This window comes from Lagenorhynchus albirostris, chromosome 8, assembly GCF_949774975.1.
Source record: "Lagenorhynchus albirostris chromosome 8, mLagAlb1.1, whole genome shotgun sequence".
In the NCBI taxonomy this organism is placed as follows: Eukaryota; Metazoa; Chordata; class Mammalia; order Artiodactyla; family Delphinidae; genus Lagenorhynchus; species Lagenorhynchus albirostris.
The window spans coordinates 84,608,080-84,628,654 of NC_083102.1; the positions used below are offsets into that span (position 1 = coordinate 84,608,080).

Here is a 20,575-nt window from a genome sequence, read left to right on the forward strand (position 1 = left end):
CCCTGATGACCCTTGAAACCTTTTCCTGGCTGAGCCTCTTGCCCATCAAGTGTCTGTTACTGTCCTGGACCTTTGGATTGACTCTAACCCTCACCTTCACCAGCTCTTATTAGTTATGGATGCCATTACCTGCTACCGGTAACTGACTACGTATTGAGTTTTACTTCTCACAAGAACTAGAAGAGGAATTGAAACGTTATGCAATCTAAACGTTATCATTGTGACATGTAATCAACATCAAAATAATAACTGGGGTGCTTTACTTTTTTGTACCTTCTTCAAAATCTAGTGTGGATTTAAACTTACGCAGCTTCGTAATTCAAACCAGCCACATTTCAAGTCCTCAGCAGCCAGTTGTAACAAGTGGCTGCCATATTGGACAGCGTAGCTTAGTACGTTATCGGCTATTAGGTGATGACAGATGAGCACATATGCATGGCTTTGGGCCAGAATGTAACCAACAATAATGTTAGAACATCATGAAAAGGCACATCGCAGCCCTCCTCATCCCCGTCTGACTCCTTCTCATCTTCTTCCCCTTTTTTTTTTTTTGCGGTACGCGGGCCTCTCACTGTTGTGGCCTCTCCCGTTGCGGAGCACAGGCTCCGGGCGCGCGGGCTCAGCAGCCGTGGCTCACGGGCCCAGCCGCATGGGGGATCTTCCCGGACCGGGGCACGAACCTGCGTCCCCTGCATCGGCAGGCAGACTCTCAACCACTGCACCACCAGCGAAGCCCTCCCTTTCCAACCTTTTCCTCCTATTCTTTCTTCTCCTCTTCCTCCTGCTCTTTATTTTTCTTCTTACTTTCCATTTCTTTTCTGATCTTTTTTTCCCACACATTTCTCCCTCTACCTTTCCTTCATTAATGCAACAATTTTTCTACGATAAACTGTTACTGATACTTTCAAATTTACTACACAATGAGAAAGATAGTGTGAAAGGCAAAATTATAATGTAAAAATTTGAGGATTGTGGAAGGTGTACCTCAATAAAAAATACATCTTAAAAGATTTAGCGGTTGGTTTCTGGACTTTTAAATATAAACTGGCGGTACTGACAGAATTGTCTTTGTCACAGGTTGATTTTCATAGGCTGTGAGTACATCGATTCAGGAAAAACAAAATGCATTATTAAAGACTTGTTACAGTTACACAGACAAAGCCTTAGAGTTAAACACCAAAAACTCTTATTTTCTTTAACCTTTTGGGTTGTTCATTGTTTTCCCGGCTCATAAATTGGTTCTACTTCTACACTGCTGCTAACTTTAACTATACTCTAACATCTAGGATTTATGTTTGTGTCTCACAGGTCACAATGAAAATGTCGACTGTTAAAAAAGTCATAAATTTTAAAAATATCTCATGGACTAAAATATAAAGTTGACGTACTTCGTATATGGCCTTCCACAAAGTAATTAGAGTTCACATCCTATGAGGGATCTACTTAGGGGCTTTCTAATTCACCAACAGGGATGGATGCAAATGAAAGGCTTGGAACAAAAATAGAAGTACTCTGTAACCACAGCCATTTACCCAGAAGGGAATGTGCAAAGAAATATATATAGAGAGTAACATGACAGTTCTCCACGTTTGTGTCAGGAAAGCAAATGAGTCCAGACTCTCAAGTAATTGAAATTGTTGGCTACAATTTATTGTCATTCTCTACTTATTGTCGATTCAAGACTTTCTGATACGATGGCAAGGAAATATAACCTGTTGTCATTACATCCTTTAAAAATTTGCAGAATTTTGGAGGTAAGTACTTTAGAACTATGACCCAATTCTGTCATTTCAGAAATGAGGAAACTAAAATTCAGAGGAGTTTAATGCCTAATCCAAGGTCTTTTAGGAAGTTAGTGGTAGAACCTTGATTAGGACCCAGATCCTCTGAATATTTGCTGGACTCTTTCCTATGTATGCTCAGAAAAATCCAGCAAACATATTTTCCAAGTAGAAGTAAAATTTTTCTGACTTCTATTAGCAACTAAGAATTAGATATTTGGCAAATTTCTTTAGTCATTAACCAGTAATCAAGATTAATCAGAATTTCGCTAGATATTGTACTTGCAAGACAGTGACAAAAGAAAGCCTTAGAGGTCTCCTAATTTCTTAGTAACTTTATAGTATCACAGTTAATAGCACCATTGAGAGAAGGAAGTTATATGACAAGCCATAAATGCTGTGTGAGAAAAATAATACTGTCCTGGAAAGGTTCAATTTCCTTTATCAATTTTTGAAGAAGTAAATTTAATCAAGATGACTATCACAGGAATCCACTGAGCTTTGCACAAATGCCCATTTAAAAATTCGTCAAAATTTCACTTCCGGGGCTTCCCTGGTGGCGCAGTGGTTGAGAGTCCGCCTGCTGATGCAGGTGACATGGGTTCGTGACCCGGTCTGGGAAGATCCCACATGCCGCGGAGCGGCTGGGCCCGTGAGCCGTGGCCGCTGAGCCTGCACGTCCGGAGCCTGTGCTCCGCAACGGGAGAGGCCACAGCAGTGAGAGGCCAACGTACCGCAAAAAAAAAAAAAAAAAAAAAAAAAAAAAATTCACTTCCGCTTTCTCATTCACTGAGCCATGAAAGGACTATCTCTTAAGGACTGAGCTCACTTGACACTTTAAAACTTAAACAATTAGTTGCATTAATAACACAGTTGCAAATGGTTTCCATTCAAAAAGGTAGACATGTAAATTTGGTACTAACTGGAATTATAATACAGATTTTTTTTTTTTCCTCAGGGCTATTTTCCAAAAATCTTTGCATTGACCTTTACTTAGGTTCCCCAAGGATCACCACATGTATCTCACCAGGTACTCTGACTACCCAAGAAAATATCCCTATTGTGATTTGAGAACACCAAAAAATAAGTTCTTCTAAAACATGTGTTCCCCCAATGAACTGACCGAATTTCATGATCCACTTTTTGGATTAGATTTAAAAGCTGTTAATTTATAAGATATATTAAGCCAATATTAGGTGTTGGCATCGAGTTTAAATTAGTTTATCAGAGTGGTGATCCAGTCACTTAGCAAGAACTGAAGAAAATTAGAAATGGGACATATATACTATATAGAAGAAAAAGAAAATTGGAATTATTATCAGCATGGGGGATGAAAGAGGAGTCTAATGAGAGAAGTATGAGGCACTGGGTTCTAAGCACTACGGATGATCGAAATGAGAGTATGTAACCAGACGTATCGAGAGGGAGGAAAACACGTATGAATAATCTCTCTGTTTTTACACTATCACCATGAGTCAACAAGTGCTCTCTCTATGGATTGTGACTAACTACAAAGGGCTCTTCAGTCCTATTCCTGAACATAAGATAGGTTCCTCACACGAGTCCATATGTATATTATTTGCTTGAAACATTTGTTCTTTTTTTCACTTTCTAACTTATAGCTTGATAATAAAGTCAGAAGTGGATTTTTCAGGTTAAGACAAGATAAAGTGATAAAATGGATGATTAGGAAGCAGGGTGGAAGAGCACTGTATGAAATGTACATCTGTTGGGTGCTTAATAATATCTTACATGTATTCAGTGCAGCAAAGCAACTAAACAAAAGAAATATCATTGATACAGTGTCACCTGAAGTTGTCATTGTATTTTGGTGTTTACTCAGTTTTCTTAGTCATTTAAAGTAAGATTTTCACTTTACCGTTTGTGAGAAAAATGAGCCAGGTGGTAATATGGTAACCTAAAATGTTATTTGATAAAAGTCTAAGGCTGTGCCGTCCAGCATAGTAGTCACTAGGCACATATGGCTTTTCAGTGCGCGAAATAGGGCTTGTCTGAATTAAAATGTGCTTTAAGTGTAAACTATACACTGGGTTATGAAGACTTATTAAGAAAAAAAGTAAAAATATTGCATTCATAACTTTTATATTATATTGAAGTGATAATATTCTGTGTATGTTGGGTAAAGTCACATATATTATTACAATAATTTTCACCTTTCTTTTTCCCTTTTTAGTGTTGCTAACTAGAAAATTTTAAGTGACATGTGGCTTGTATTTGTGGCTGATATTACATTTTTATGACAGAGCTGCTCTAAGGAATTTAATATTATTTAAATGTGATATGCTTGTGAATTGGGCTTGTTTTTTTTTATGTTTCTATAATTATAAATGTTCAAATGCTTTACTTTGAAAGCAGATATATATTTGACGTTGAAAAATCATATGTAACTTCCTTCTGTTCTCTTGGGGATTTCTTTGCACGATTTCTTTACATATTTTATTCCGCACAGGTAGGAAATGTTCTGAACTCTTCTGAATAATGCCTGAGGGAAGAATCACTAAAGGAAAGGGTATCTAGTTTCCTTTAAACAACGAAACCACCTACCCTGACCAGTCTGTAGATAGTTCCATTTAGCAAAGATTTGTCCTGTGTCTGTCAACATTGGCTAACATGTATAAATGAAAATTGGGTCAGGAACACAAGAAACTCAATGAGAACTTGAAAACAAGTTTCAGAAAATGTTAGGTTAAACCATCTACATGATTTCTGGAGAGTACTAATGAACAGCTGAAGACAGTGAAATTCAGAAAGCATGGGGATCATATTATTAAACCAGCATTCATGAATTTAAAATAACCTTGAAATTCTTAGGTAGGGGTTGTTGCAGAATAATTCAGTTTTGCATGGGAAAAAAACATAAATTTTCACATTGTTTGCACAATTGTCCACATTTTGGAAGTCACATTTAACACTGAATTTTCAAAGAATTCAGCAATTTACTGTTTAGCACAGGTATCAGTGACAAAATACCATTGGAATGTTTTTTTCTATTTCCGTCACATGTGAGATGAATGCTTTTCACCACAAAAGGAAAATACATCATCTTTTGAGGTCAGGGTTTTTTTGCACTTTGGTTTCAAGCTACTAACTATATATGACATGATGAGGAAATGATACCTTTTAGGGGCAGATCAAATTTAAGTATCAGAGCTGCTTACAAAAATAACTTCAAAAATCAGTTGACGAAAGCATTCTACAGTGGGCCTTTGAGCCTTATTTTCTGGTAGGAAGTGTAATTTTAGAAAAGTAGAATATTTTTCGAGGTTACATTTACTAACTTTGTATGTACAGAATTTCTGATTTACTAACTGCAGCCATATGACTGTGATTCTTGCCATGGCAAGACTGTCTTATGATGGTTTTTGGTACTAATTTTCAGTCATTACTATCCCTTGTGTAATATGTTAACAGGTCTTAAAATTTGAATTTAGAAACCTCTCATGACTTATCTGTTTCTATTAATACAGATCTAAATCTCTGATGTAATAAAAATAATTATTTACTTATGATCTGTCAGGTCTTCTAACATAAATTAATTATGCACGGACCTGGAACTCCAAACCTCTCCTCTCCATTTAATGTCAGACTCATTTTATGCAGGTGCCATTAGGAGGCCAAGTATCAAACTATTTGCTCCATTTATAAAACAGTAAAAAAACAAATGATGAGATTTTCAACCTCTCAAATTTTGCCACACATTCTTTCCAACACAAGGACGTATTCTTAAGCTGTCTGGGGATCTCAGTGATGGGCTGTGTTGTATGCATGTCCCAAAGTACCTATAGGCAGTCATCTCTCTTCCACTAAATCATTATCGAAAATTGATTCTTTCTGGTTACCAAAATGGGAATAAAAGCACTGAGAATACTGGGGTAGGAATGGGGGTCAAGACCTTAATCTGTGAGGTATCTTGAAGACAAAAATAGTACCTTTCTAAAATCCATCTGCACTTGGGTGCCATGTGGAATGATATATGATTATTTGATGTAAAAACTACACATGTTATTATTACACACCCAAAGGACTGAAACAACAGAGTCAACATCTGGGTCTACTACTTAAAAAGCCAAATGAACTAAATAACAAATCACATGTTTCTATCATGATCTAGTTTAAAGGGAAAAGGTGTTGGAAATAAGTAAAAGCATTTCAAAGTATTTCAGCTTGTTACTAGCACTTTCACATTTCTTCATACCTAAAATTAGTTTTTAGTGTCTTTCCTACTTCTTGTCATAATATCAGAACTTACAAACATAAAGAATATGGTGCATCTCAGCAAATACTATTTTGGTATCTATTACCCTTCAATAAGGACTAAGGATATAAAAAAGGGAACAGTTTATAATTTATTGAAATTGTTTTCTCTTCCTTTTTTCCCCTTGGCCTCGCCATTAAAATCAGTGTGGGGAAAAAAAACCTAGGAAGGGTCAGAAGAAAGACAAAAACATTGTTTAAAAAACTTAGACTAAGACTTTTTGAAAAGATTATTTGGTCTAACAAACACAGAGAAAGCAAAGGAGTAATCCTGTGATAGCCTTCAAGTATAGTACACAAAAAGTTATTTTAAAAAGCTCTTTTCAAAAAAAAAAAGCTCTTTTCATCTCTTCTGGATGACTTAGGAAAGGTCTGCGTAAAAATGAGTAATGGATTAGATTTTCCAAGTATTTTCTAGGGAGGTTAGCTCATAACAATGTAGTCTGTTTTAGTCTCTCTCCTCTTGCAGGAAATTAATATAACAGTGTTCAGTGTAAATGGTCATTTAGTAAATGTTTTTATTATTACGAAACCAATTATTGACATTTTTATAAACTATTCTTTTTATTCAAATTTCTGGAAAGCTTTTTCGTATTTATAATGTAAGAAATGACTACATTCATCCTGTTTCACTCTTTCATAACTATATCTTTATGGAAAAGATAGTCATTCTTTTAAGTACTTAAAAAGCTGAGGAATAAATCAAGTTAAAATCAGGTTTCTCAAATAATTGTCTCTTTTATTTTCCAAGCATTGATTCAAAATTAAACTGTTAATTTATAGATTATCCTAATTGTGATAGAATAAAGTGAACAGTGTTATGTATCATTTCCATTTTGTCATCATATTCAACAACTAAGTTAGTGAAATTTTATATTAAACTTACATGAAAGTGCTAATGAATACACCACATTTTACAAATACAAATATAGTCAGTAAAAAGTGGGCTAGGAAAGCCTATAACCCCTACCCCATCTCCCCAAACACACACACACATACACACCCACTTAGTTTTGGAAGAGAGGAGGGAAAAAAATCACCTAAAATGTTCCTGCTTCATTTGATAGCAAGCATTGCCTTTCTCTTGAAAGTGTTATTTTTCTGCTCATTGGTTGTGGCTTTGAATGAAGTCCTAGAGGACTGCATCAATTCCAGGCAGGTTGCAAATTGCATCGTACTTCTTTTTTTTTTTTTTTCTCTTGAGAGGCAATATAGTTTTTTGAAAAGAAATGAGGTTCCTAAGTCAAATGGATATAGGTTTTCCACCTGTTTTATGTATAATATTGAAAAATAGTTTTAGAGCCTCCATTTTCTTTTAACTGCAGAGGCAGAATGACTTCGTTCTAATCCCCATCAGATACAAGCGCTCAGAAGTAAAATGCCCTTTACAGTGTCCAGCTCACTAAATTGTGGTGATGATAGTAATAATAGTAGTAGTTGTTGTTTTGTGACTGCAGTCATCTGATAGCCCCACAGTCCCACTTTAACTAAATCAATTCAAGGATATAAAGAGACAGCCAGATTAGGGGAGACAGGATTCAAAGTCAGGTTTATCTCACCACGATCTGTGCTGTTAAACATACACCATATTGTTGTGGTATTTTGGATTTTAGATTCTCTAAATCCTGGCACTCTGCATAGAGGCACTTCATTCTTAATGGGACAGTTTTTCCAAATTATATTTTTAGAAAGTTTTGATGTTTGTTTTTTGAAAACATGCTGGTATGTTACCTAAAAGGCACATTTTATCCTTAATATACTGATTTGTATATATTTAAACCTCAGGACATCATTTCAGTGACTTAGCTACCTGACCATCTGGCTAATTTTTCAACTTCTTTTAGGTATTTCTGGTTTCTTTGTTCTATGCATTTGGTTTAAGGTAAAAGCCTATTCTCCATGAATTACATTTCTCAAGTGTAGTAACTACATGGGTTATTTCTGTGCTTCTTTTAAATTGCTATTATTATTGCTAATAAAGATAATCTTAATGTCTTAACTAATGATTTGTACTCTTTTACATCTAAAATTTAGTCTAAACTATTAATTTCATAAATCAAATTGTGGAAATAGAATATTGCTGTATAATTTGTAATCACATCTCATTCAATAGGAGTAATTATTTAGGAATGTAAATTCAACCAGACCTGTTACTTAATATTTATTTTTAGCCTGAGCTATGCATTTATTTCTAATTACTAAAAGGTTATTTTTTCTACCTCAGGGAGATTTAAACCCTAAAAGACAAATTGGAAAAAAAAAAAAAAAAAGCCCTGAAGTGTGATTCATTTTTGTTAGTACTACATATACTTAAAAGCACTGAAGAGGGTTCTCTTTTCTCCACACCCTCTCTTGGAGTGTTGGTGGGAATGTAAATTGATACAGCCACTGTGGAGAACAGTATGGAGGTTCCTTAAAAAACTAAACAATAGAATTACCATACGACCCCGCAGTCCCACTCCTGGGCATATACCCTGAGAAAACCATAATTCAAAAAGAGTCATGTACCGCAATGTTCACTGCAGCACTATTTACAATAGCCAGGACATGGAAACAACATAAATGTCCAATGATAGATGAATGGATAAAGAAGATGTGGTACATATATACAATGGAATATTACTCAGTCATAAAAAGGAACGAAATTGGGTCATTTGTAGAGATGTGGATGGACCTAGCGTCTGTCATACAGAGTGAAGTAAGTCAGAAGGAGAAAAACAAATATCGTATATTAATGCATATATGTGGAATCCAGAAAAATGGTACAGATGAACCTACCTGTCGGGCAGGAATAGAGACATAGGCATAGAGAATGGACATATGGACACAGTGAGGAAGGGGAGGGTGGGATGAGTTGGGAGATTAGGTTTGACATAAATACACTACCATGTGTAAAACAGATAGCTAGTGGGAACCTGCCGTATAGCACAGGGAGCTCAGCTCGGTGCTCTGTGACGACCTAGATGGGTGGGATGGGGGTGGGGTGGGAGGAAGGTCCAAGAGGGAGGGGATATAGGTATACATGTAGCTGATTCACTTTATTGTACAGCAGAAAGTAACACAACATTGTAAAGCAATTTTACTCCAATTAAAAAAAAGCACTGAAGATCTCAGAACACTACTTAAAATTATATTATTTATCGGGACATGCAGGACTATTTACTAGTTTTATATTATGTTTATTAGATAAGAAGTATTGTGATTCTATTGCCTGTGGTAGTGGAACCTGCTAGGCTTTCAGAGTCCAGGGCCAGCAGACGCAGCTTGGGTGTCCACAATGGACTCCTTTGTTTCCGCCCATTTTCCTCAAGGGTTTCCAGCCTCTTCCCTCAACTAGCCATCTCATACCTTTTCAGCATATCCTTATCATCTTTAATTTAACTAGAGTATGTTTTGGTTGTTTGCAACCCAGAACGCAGGTGATTGTAACAAGTATTGCCATTCCAATTTATAGATGAAGAAATTGAGCCTTACTGAGTAAATAACTTGCTTGAATTGTGGTTATATAGAAAATCCAAATCTAGACCCCATAACTGCTACTTAAGGGTTGGTTTCTTTTACAGCACACTGTTTTCTCAGTTGCCTTCAGTGGCCTCTGCAGATAATGAGATGTGGTTCCCCCTCTATGCCTCCTTGATTGAGTGCTTAATCCTATTTCCTGTTTTAATGCTTATCTGCTTAATGTCAAATGTGCCTGTCTTCCACACTAAACCGCTGAGCATCTGGAAGACAAGGATTGTATTAATAGTCATTATTTTCTCTCAGACGTATACTGGAGTGCTTGGGTGCACAGTCAGTACTAAATAAAGATTTTAATGAATGAGGGAGCAAATATGTGCGTAAATTATTCAATTAACTGAAAACACCAATATGGGTTTGAAGTTGATGCTAAAAACATAACATTGATTTTTTAAAAACACCACTGTGTCGTTTACCAAGCAAAAATTTAAAGTATTTTTTTCATAAAAGTAATTTGCTTTGAATATAAAAAGATGTTCACATAGTAAGCATATATTCCATGTTACTGTTTGCCAGGCTCTTATGACAGAGATAAATAGGAATTAGTCTCCTCTTTTAGAAGTCTCACAGACTGATGGGGGAAACAAATGTTTTCTGTAGCTCAGATCATGGAGCTGTGGGAAAAAGAGCTGTGGTAATCTGAAGAATGATTACAGTAGCAGGCCCACTGTTGGCAGTCATGGGAACCACGAAACTGGCGTGGAGATCCAGCTCTAGGCAGGATGCTGTGCACATCAAGGACAGCAGCCAGAGCCCTTTGAAAGCTGGAGAAGAGCACAATGTGCTTTGCCTTTCCAGAATGTTATAAGATTTGCTTAAAGAATAAGTTACCCATACTCTTATTCAGACATAATTATTTTTTAAAAGATTATAATCAAGGCTTGTTATAAAAAATTTTTGATTAATTTGAAATTGCTATGTGTCATATGAAACTAATAGCTAAGACTATATTTTGATTTGGCACTAAGGTGAAATGAAGATAGGTCTGTATCTTTGTTTAAGCATTAAAGCCCAATACAATAGAAGCAACAAATAAACACCTATATAAAAACATAAAAGGATATAAAATGATATGTATGTATGTATATGTAAAATACATATATATGTATAAACTAGGATACACATTTGTTAATAAAATTTCCATTCTTTACAAATTATGCACACCAGTAGGAGAAATATTTAACTTCATATGTTTTGTATCATTTGCAGACAACTACTACGGTACCCCAAAGCCTCCAGCAGAACCAGCACCATTGTTACTAAATGTAACAGACCAGATACTTCCTGGAGCCACTCCAAGCACTGAAGGAAAACGAAAAAGGAATAAATCAGTAAGCAACATGGAGAAAGCAAGCATAGAGCCTCCTGAGGAGGAAGAGGAAGAGAGGCCTGTGGTCAATGGAAATGGAGTAGTAGTAACACCAGGTTAGTCTTTTACATTGGTTACAGGTTTATCAGCTCTTCTAGATGTAGCTGAATATATATTATATCCCTGTGTTCAAATGTAAATTTTTTTCACATATATATGTTCAGGTGTGTGTGTGTGTGTGTGTGTATATATATATGTGTGTGTGTGTATATATATATATATGTATATGTAATGATTGTAGTTATCTTGAGGGAGACAAGATTATGATATCAAAAGGAAAGGACATGATTCTTGTATCCAATTTATTAGTTTTAATTTTGACATATCAAGGAATCCATTCAACTTCTTCAGTTTCTGGTTTCACTTATACAATATTAATGGCAATGTAGTGAGTGGTTTAAATCTTAGAAGGTGTTACAAGTCATGAATATGATTGTGTGACATTGCAAAATTTTTGTTAATTAATATTAGATATAATCTATCCTTAGAAATCTTACTATACTTTCAGCTCTGTGAATAGAGGTTGTGTTGTGTTATTTAGTTAATGGCGTCAATGAATACAGTCCACAGAATAACCATAGCTACATAATGCCCATGTATTTATCCCCCCATCCTTACCACCTAGTCTGACAATTTGGGGAAAGCATCTTTACAAGTGACACTGTGAAGGCAATTACCCTTGAACAAGGGAAAGACTTGTTATCCCTTTAATTTATCATCTGTCATATCACATATATAAAAAAAGTATCAGACAGATACAAAGTGTGTTTTTGCAAGGTATTGATTTGCAATTTTCTTATACTTACTAATATAGTGCCAAAATTTTTATTTATAAAATAGATTTTTTAAATAATCGTATTCATAATTAAACGTTACCAAAACTAAACTATGGCATTCTCTTTGCCTATAATCTTGGAATAAGTTTCCAAAGTTTTGTTTTAGGTATTTTTTAATAATGACATATCATTATTTTAATGGGCATTGAAAATCAAAGGGCTGTGTTAAAACTGTTGAAAAAACATTAACACATGTACCTTGCATACATATTATTCTTAAGCTATTTCCTACAACTACTTTGATGTCTGTACTTATCACTGTACTGCTTCTATACTGACATAATGTTTGAATTTTCATAACCAATTATTTTTATCAAAGAAAAGCTTCATAAGCCTATTTTTTTTTACCTTCCTTTTCCTTACTACCTGTAAAAATGTTCTTTATTAAACATAAGGAGACCAAATTTCAGTATGTGTCAATCAAGGTGTAAAACCTTAAAAAGTGGTTTCCTCTTGGTTACTCAGAGGAGGGTAACTTCCTCCATTAATATATTGGTTAAAAACTTATTCTCTGACCCTAGCAGTCATTGATATTTGGGTACAAATGCTAAAAATCACTATGGGTGCATAATGTAACTTGTTTACTGTAATATGATCTGGTAATTTTCAAGCAATTAGATACCTTCTCTGTTTTGATTCTGAAATGTCTCTGTCAAAATATTTACTTTTCATCATGTAATGGATTTAAGTTAAGTTGATAGGACATCGTTTTCTTAGTTGATATTTTATGTGAGAAGAAAAACAATTCAGCTAAATGGAAGCAAGTAATCACAAAAGAAGTAGAAGTTGGGTGTCAAAGAGCAGTTATAGAATTTCTTACTGGTTAACACCTTATAGTTAAAAATATAAAATATATGGCCTTGATTGGGCCCAAATAATTGATTTGTATTTCATTTCTACTCTGTATAGAGCAAATCAAATGAAGCATTCTTGACCAACAGATTCTTAAACTAGAAATTTGTTTAACTGGGGGGCACAGTGAATGTGGAAAGCTCCATTCCCTTCTACTCATACCTTAGGCATGAAGAATGGAGTATTTTTATGTCTAGGAAGTTTTTAAGGCTCCAGGGAAAATGGACTGGTTTGAACTCTTCTTAACCAGCCCTAGCCATGTGACTGTCTCTGGACTTCTGAGGCTGACAATGATAGAGAACAACTGTGCAGGACAGCTCTGGGATATCTGGATAGTCAACAGATGCCACAAACATGGTTTTGTGAGCCTGGCTTGGCAAGTGTTCTTATACTACTTTTTCTTTCTTATTATGGGACATGAGAGATGTAAAAATTAGGCATCTCTTCACCCCGTGTTAAAAGATGGAGGAAACAGCCGCAAACCAGAAAATTGGTCCATCATCCCTTACTAGAAATCTTTTGACGAGTCCCATTTTAGAAATGTCATTGTTTTTCTTTATGTTTATCCAAGAGAAACTTTAGGATAAAACTTTTTCTTTGCTCCCCCCCATATACATTTATCCAACTCTTCGCCATTTGAACCTCATCACATTTTTCCTAGCACAGGGTCTTTGTCCTGCGTTTGTCGTCTTCTCATATACATTTGTTGGATACAGGACACTTCAAACAATAGTGACAAAATTGTTGCTTAAATTTTAGTTAACACTGCCCTGTAAGAGCCTGTAATAGTAATTAATATCAGACATACGTTTAGAGCATAAATAATATAGTGAGGCACATTTGCAAAGGGAGAAAAGCTGACTGAGGTAATTTCATTCCATTCCAAGTAATATTGATGATAATGACAATAAACAATATTAAATAATTAACTTCTTTTGGATCTTACCATGTGCTAGGAACTCCTTAACCTCATTATGTGTATTAGTTCATTTAATTCTCCTATCAGACCTCTTAGTTAGGTACTGTTTTACAGATGAGGACACTACAGTTAAATAATTTGCCCAGTAACTGGAAATAGGAAATATTACGCAGGAAAACTGGATCCAGAACCCATGATCGTAGTTGCTTTACTCTCCTGAGTCTTATGTCACCAAATAGAAACATAAATATATTTCTTAGCAATTTGTAGACACAGGACCACTATTTTACTTGTACATTTTTAAACATGGAATTATAAATCTTTACCTACCAAAGCCTTCTTATTTCTTTCATTTCTGGAAATCATGTGCAAGTGAACTTATTTCCTTCTGTGGATATGAAAGATTCCTAGTTCTTTATAATATTCTGTATGTATATAAGTACCAAACCTACCGGTCTTTAACTCCTTGTATACTTTACCAGAATGAACTACTTTCTCTATGTAAATGAAGGTTTTAGAGTCCTCAATTTACCCATTACTCATTTTCTTTTTCTCCTTTGAATTGTAGTTTATAGAATTACGTATTTCTTTTTCTTTCAGACCATATCTATGTAAAGTCAGTGATCACTTATAAATAGTTAATTTCTCCATGAAGTTCTACTAATGTTATCAACGAATATATTTTATTCTAGGTTCTCTCTTTTTACTCAAAATTACATTACAGAACTGTTTCTTTCTCTGATATATGTCACTTTGGTGATGGAAATTAGTGTAGTTCTAGCCTTAGAAATGTAGTTTTATCATTGTAAATAACAGAAATTACAATAAAAATAAAATAAATAATGGCAACATCCCTTTAATGAATGCATACAATGTGCTAGGCATATAGGACATATATTATCTCTAGTCCCATAATCACAGTATATTTGCTCAACAAATGAGATGCTGAAATTTACCTTAAGGTACTTAACTAAGATAATGGTAGCAGAGTTGAAATCTAGACCCAGGAAAACCTGAACTCATCCTTTTCCGCCATATTTCCCTGGGTTGTTAACTATGCTGAGGACAAAGAGACTTCTGACCTCTGTAAGGTAAATCACAATCCTGCAGTGCAGTGTATTTCATCTATGTTGTATTCCATTATATTTGTCCTTCACGGGGTTCATGGAAGTGATATTAGATCTAATTCTTGCAAGGATGGTATATCCTTACATCATCTTAGAGAATTTGCCTTTAAACTATATTTAAAATTCATATGCTCAGGAAACCTTCCCTTTGACATCAACCTCACCTTATGTTCAGACATCTTTATCTTGTTAGAGGTGATATCCAGCCTTGTGGCTTCAATACTGTAGATTTACCTGCAACCTTCATTCTCTCCTGTGTTCCAGGGCCATATTTCTAAGTACTGCCCACTGGACTGCCCCCACCCCAAGCATTTCTTCAGCAACTTAAATGCAACATTCCCCTTAAACTCTTCTCCCATAAAACAAACAAGCAAACCAATTTACAGAGTCCCTTGCTGGATTTCTCTAATTCTGCTTTTTACCCAGATAGCTCAGAGTTTGATGCTTTTCTCGCCCCAGGCTGGATATACATTATTCGGTATAAAAGATCGCTGTACCTTTAGCTTTTATCTCTTCCTTCCTAATATCACTGCCCCATCCTACATCACTCCCTCATCCCCTTGTTTGTGGACCACAGTCCCCTAACTGACCTCCATTCCTCCAGGCTCCACTTGTCAAATTCCCTGTTACTCTTCGATCAATTAAAAGGTTCTTGAACCAGCATTTGGTCACGTTAACTATCCTTCTCAAAACTTGGATGAGTTTCTATTTCTACTGCTTCAAACTCTTTGGGCAACCGCCAGGTCCTCTCACACTTGACTGCAGCACCTCTGTTATCTTTGGTTCCCATTATTCCCCAACTCTCTTCTCTCGTCTACATTCCCATACACATAAAACACCTTCACCTGTCTGACAAGCCTTTTCCACATTTGAACCTGCTATTCTTTTATTCGCAATTCAATCAAAATTTTTATATTCTCTGGAAATCACTTGTTTACTCTCGTAGTGAAAAGTTGAGACTGTTCATTTCTGAATTATTGAAGTACAACTTACACTTCTCATTCATTTAGGAGGTATTGGTTAGCTTGGTCCTTGCAGGTAACTTTTCATAATGTGCATGTCTGTCATCCCCTCATAAATTGTAAACATTACCAGGACAAGGACTATTTCTACCTTTTTGTATACCTGTCTTGGTGATTAGTATATATCATTAAATATTTTAATTTCTTAGTAAATATTTATTTTTTTAATCAACCAAACCTCTTGAGAATGTCAAAACTTTACTATATCAACATGATTAGATTTATTTCATGCTCATTTTACACTATTCAGTGTTTTCAACATGCAGTGTTTCTAAGTTTGAAAGATATGAAATTCCTAATCTTACATTTCTTCAAAAGTTGTTTGATAACAAAAGAAAGAAGTCTATTTTAAGAGATGTATTCTTAGAGATGAGAATTCTTAAATCTCTCTAACTGTGAAAATAACCCCAATAGATAGGTGGTTAATAGATCAGTAGATAAATTTTTTTTTTCAACTGAACTTTTCTGAACAAAAACAAATCCTGTAAACCATAGTAATTGGATTAGGCTTTCTTGGATTTCTTTTATTTCATGAATTATCTGCTAAACTTTTCCGGAAAGTAATTCACTATTATATTGTAGCTTCCCCTCACCAGCTATTAGTAAGCTTAGTGCAAAGAATTAGAAATGCACATATATTTTAAAGGCAGCTAAGTCTCTCTGTTAATACACACACATACACAATGCCAGGAGGAACAGGGCCCGTGAGAGCTACCTTCGCCAACAAAGGGAATACAGTATGTGTACACAGAGCTGCCTTCTCCAGGCCCCCAAGCCTGCAATTAGTGCAAATGAACTGCGTCTCCCAGAGAGCAAACAGAGTGTCCCTTATGTGATCACCAAGTGTCCTCAGCAATGATCTCAGTTCACCATTAGGGACCCGCATCCAGGTCCTGTGCCACTTGGCACGCTGACTGTGCATGCACCATCAGTCCTGGTTCTGTGAATGAGGTCCTGTCACTGTCAAAAGAATTATGTCCTCCGTAGTGAATCTCGCTGTTTTCCTGTGAATAATGGTGCACTCTGAAAGCACCCCAGCGCCTAACCCCTGCTTATTTTGTGTGGGTTCACAGAGACTGCGATGTGTTTATCCACTCAGATCTTTATCTCTTTTTTTTTTTGAGGGGAGAGGCTTAATTTTATTATCTTGTTCCCAAACAGTATTGGTTTTATCTCTTCACTGGAGGTGCAAATTTCTGGGGCTATTTTAACTTAACCTTCTAAAATTAGATATTCCATTTATAAATGAGGGGCATTTGATCTTTTCTTAAAAGGATCATCAGGTGTGATTATAGAGTAACAAGGTAATCACCTTAGAGTCTGTAGCGATGAACTTTAGTAGTAACTGAAACTATACCATTGGGGGAAAAATGAAATCATGATTAATTTCAGGGATGTCTTTCTTTTTTTTTTTTTTTTGCGGTACACGGGGCTCTCACCGCTGTGGCCTCTCCCGTTGCAGAGCACAGGCTCCAGATGCACAGGCTCAGCGGCCATGGCTCACGGGCCCAGCAGCTCCATGGCATGTGGGATCCTCCCGGACTGGGGTATGAACCCGTGTCCCCTGCATCGGCAGGCAGACTCTCAACCACTGCGCCACCAGGGAAACCCTCAGGGATGTCTTTTTAAATGAAGGCAGACTCACTTTGTGATAAATCTGAAAGCGAAGCACTATTTGAACCTCTTTGTGCCCTCAGATTGATGCAACATTTTTGGAATCTTGCATTCAACCTTTTGTGGAGAGTTTTTTTCTGCTTCTCTGAGTGTTTATATGATGTATATGAGAGAGAGATTTATACATGAAGGAAGAAGGCACAGCAAAAGCAACCAGGCTCACACCGGGGTTTGTAGAGCACATACAGAAATGTTTGTGTCTTCAGGTTCTCCAGGCATTGTTAGAGTTGAAGCTTATTTCTAGTCATGGCCATCCATTCTCTCTAGGCCTGATATTCACCCTGTAGCCCATTTTCTTATCACATATTTCTCCTAATGGATGTGATTATAATTTCAGTGTGAAATCTTAGCTACTTTATTGTCAGACAAAAATTGCTCAAGTTATTTCTGGCTGAGGGCTGGTCTTTGGCTCTGAAGAGGGAAGGTCTCTGGATAAGGTCTCTCTGGGCACTCAGAGATAAGGGGATAGCACCTTTATCTTTTACTTCCTAATTGACTTCTTACTCTCATCAAAAAATACCTTGACTCCAATTTGGCCCCAAAGAATGGCACTTGAATGATCAAGATCAAGGTTAAATAAAGCCTTCTTCCTTTTCTCTTTCAGCGCCTTTGATGTTCCTAAAACTTCAGAAGGTGATGTTATGTTTCATGTAGTACTAATCTCCTGATTTTTTACAGAATTCTGAAAGCGAGATCTAAGAATTATTGTACATACGTGTCCTGTATTTCATTTTATACCTTGCTTTGGTCTTTGAATATTTTCAATACTTGTTATCAATTTCTCTCACCCCAAAGTTAGTTGAAGATTTGGGGAACTTGTTTCTGTATGATAAATATCTTCAGAATTCATTACATTATGAAAACCACATAACACATACAATTTCAAAGATGTGAGGGTTCATTTTATTGCCATTATTCCAGTCTGCTTTTATTTTTTTAAATAGATCTGTATTGGAGTATAATTCCTTCACAATACTGTTAGTTTCTGTTTTACACCAAAGTGAATCAGCCATATGCATACACATGTCCCCATATCCCCTCCCTCTTGAGCCTCCCTCCCATACTCCCTATCCCACCCCTCTAGTTCATCGCAAAGCACCAAGCTGATCTCCCTGTGCTATGCTGTGGCTTCCCACTAGCTATTTTACATTCGGTAGTATATATATGTCGGTGCTACTCTCACTTCGCCCCAGCTTCCCCCTCCCACCCCGTGTCCTCAAGTCCATTCTCTATGTCTACATCTTCATTCCTGCCCTGCAACTAGGTTCATCAGTACCACTTTTTTTTTTTTAGATTCCATTTATATGCGTTAGAATACGGTATTTGTTTCTCTCTTTCTGACTTGCTCCACTCTGTATCAGTCTGCTTTTATTAAAATTAATAGAAGAAAATATGCTAATTAAGGCAGCACTTCTTCTCCCCTGTCAATGGAAAATAATTCCTTCTACTAATCTTTTTAGTAATTCTTTCCAGTTCAGTTTTTTATGTCTCAGGATTTCTTTCCTGTCATCTTCCACTCACAGACCTTGCATTTTTCTATTCTTATAATTCCTCATATTGTTCTTTTAATATTCCAAAGAACTTGTAACCAATTGTGGGTTTTAGATATAGATGAAAATAACCTTGAGGTATTGACTATGCTTTCTTAATAATTCATATTTCCCTGGTTAGCCTCCTAAATAGATGAGATCCAATTTCGTTACAAATATTACAGATAAAAAGTAATCTCTTTACAGGATTGGGAATTCCTGCTCTCCCAATTGATATATCATCTCAAAACTCAGCAGCATAGTTAATCATTACCCTAACTTTCCCTAATTCTCGTGTTTCTTTCATGGTCGCAAATATTAAAAGGAAACATTAGTTAACATCTCAGGAAAAAAAATTATATATATTTTTTATTTTCCACAGTGTTTAAGGGCCACCCCTCCTCATTCGCATACTGTATATAAAAAGAAATCATAGTGCATTTTTTAAAAACTTAGAAAAACTTTAGGAGAAGTAAGGAGTCAGAAAATACCAGCTACAAGTCAGTTATCAGCATGCATAGAAACATCTCAGAAGGAGCAGAAAATATAATCATCTTTGCTAACTGCATTGCTAGAGCAGTGGGAGTAGAAGCAGGAGGAAAACTACTTTGCGCTGTATTTCTTCTTTGTACTTTTGGATTTTGTCCAAGTGCATGTTTTACTACATCAAAAAAAAGTAATTAGGGCTTCCCTGGTGGCGCAGTGGTTGAGAGTCCGCCTGCCGATGCAGGGGACGCAGGTTCGTGCCCCGGTCCGGGAAGATCCCACATGCCGCGGAGCGGCTGGGCCCGTGAGCCATGGCTGCTGAGCCTGCGCGTCCGGAGCCTGTGCTCCGCGAGAGGCCCGCGTACCGCAAAAAAAAAAAAAAAAAAAAAGTAATTATATTTTTTCTAAGTCATGAGCAAATATTCATTAATCACTAAGATGCAAATATTTTGGCCCCCATAGTATAATTCTTCTCATTTGAGAAGGTTAGGGGAAGCAAGGAGAATTGATAAGAGCACTCTTTGAGCAGTGACCTACGATGTTGACTTCTTCCAGTCAACTGGCTACATAGAATGCAGGTGGCCACTGCATGACAGCTTCCTTTCTGAAGGCAGAATATCCTCAATTTTCACTATAGAATATGATCTATAGTATGGCCATATCAAAAATCAGTTAGAATGATATTTTTCTCCTGTCCAAGATCAAGCCTGAAGTAATCACTCAAGCTTGATTCATTTACAAGAGCCTAAAGTTCAAATTCCAAGAAATTCAGCTTCTAGTAGTGAAACAAACAGCAGCTGTGACAGCCTCCACTCCTTCCCACCTCTGACTACAATACAGTAAGACTTTATATCAACCTAACAGACATACTTTTTGATGAGATTGTTGAGTTTGCAAGAAAGCAAAGGAAATCTTCAAGCCCCACCACTTCCACCACCATGGTCACTACTACAAATGAGCAGAAACAAGAGTGTGGAACAGTCTATTGTTAGACTTAAAAGCCAAACTTGCCCTGACGCTATATGAGGAGACTAAGCTTTGGGCTAATATAAAATCGGGGAGCTATGTCTCTGATTCTGATATAAATCAGTACACTCAAAGGTACCGGAGTGATGCCAAGTTCATGGCTCAGTAGCAGCCCCTGGCACCCAGCAAAATCAAATGCAGAACTCTGTAGGAAAACATA

The 20,575-nt window shown here is 36.3% G+C and overlaps 1 protein-coding gene across 1 annotated transcript in view; it reads left to right on the top strand.

Moving 5' to 3' along the window:
- MAGI2 (membrane associated guanylate kinase, WW and PDZ domain containing 2) overlaps positions 1-20,575 on the top strand; it is a gene marked incomplete at its 5' end in the record, with an annotated part of 1,082,576 nt that overhangs the window by 570,969 nt on the left and 491,032 nt on the right. The window contains one exon of the mRNA XM_060156186.1: positions 10,785-11,000. Within this exon, the coding sequence (XP_060012169.1) occupies positions 10,785-11,000 (216 nt within the window). The remainder of the gene's footprint in view (positions 1-10,784; positions 11,001-20,575) is intronic.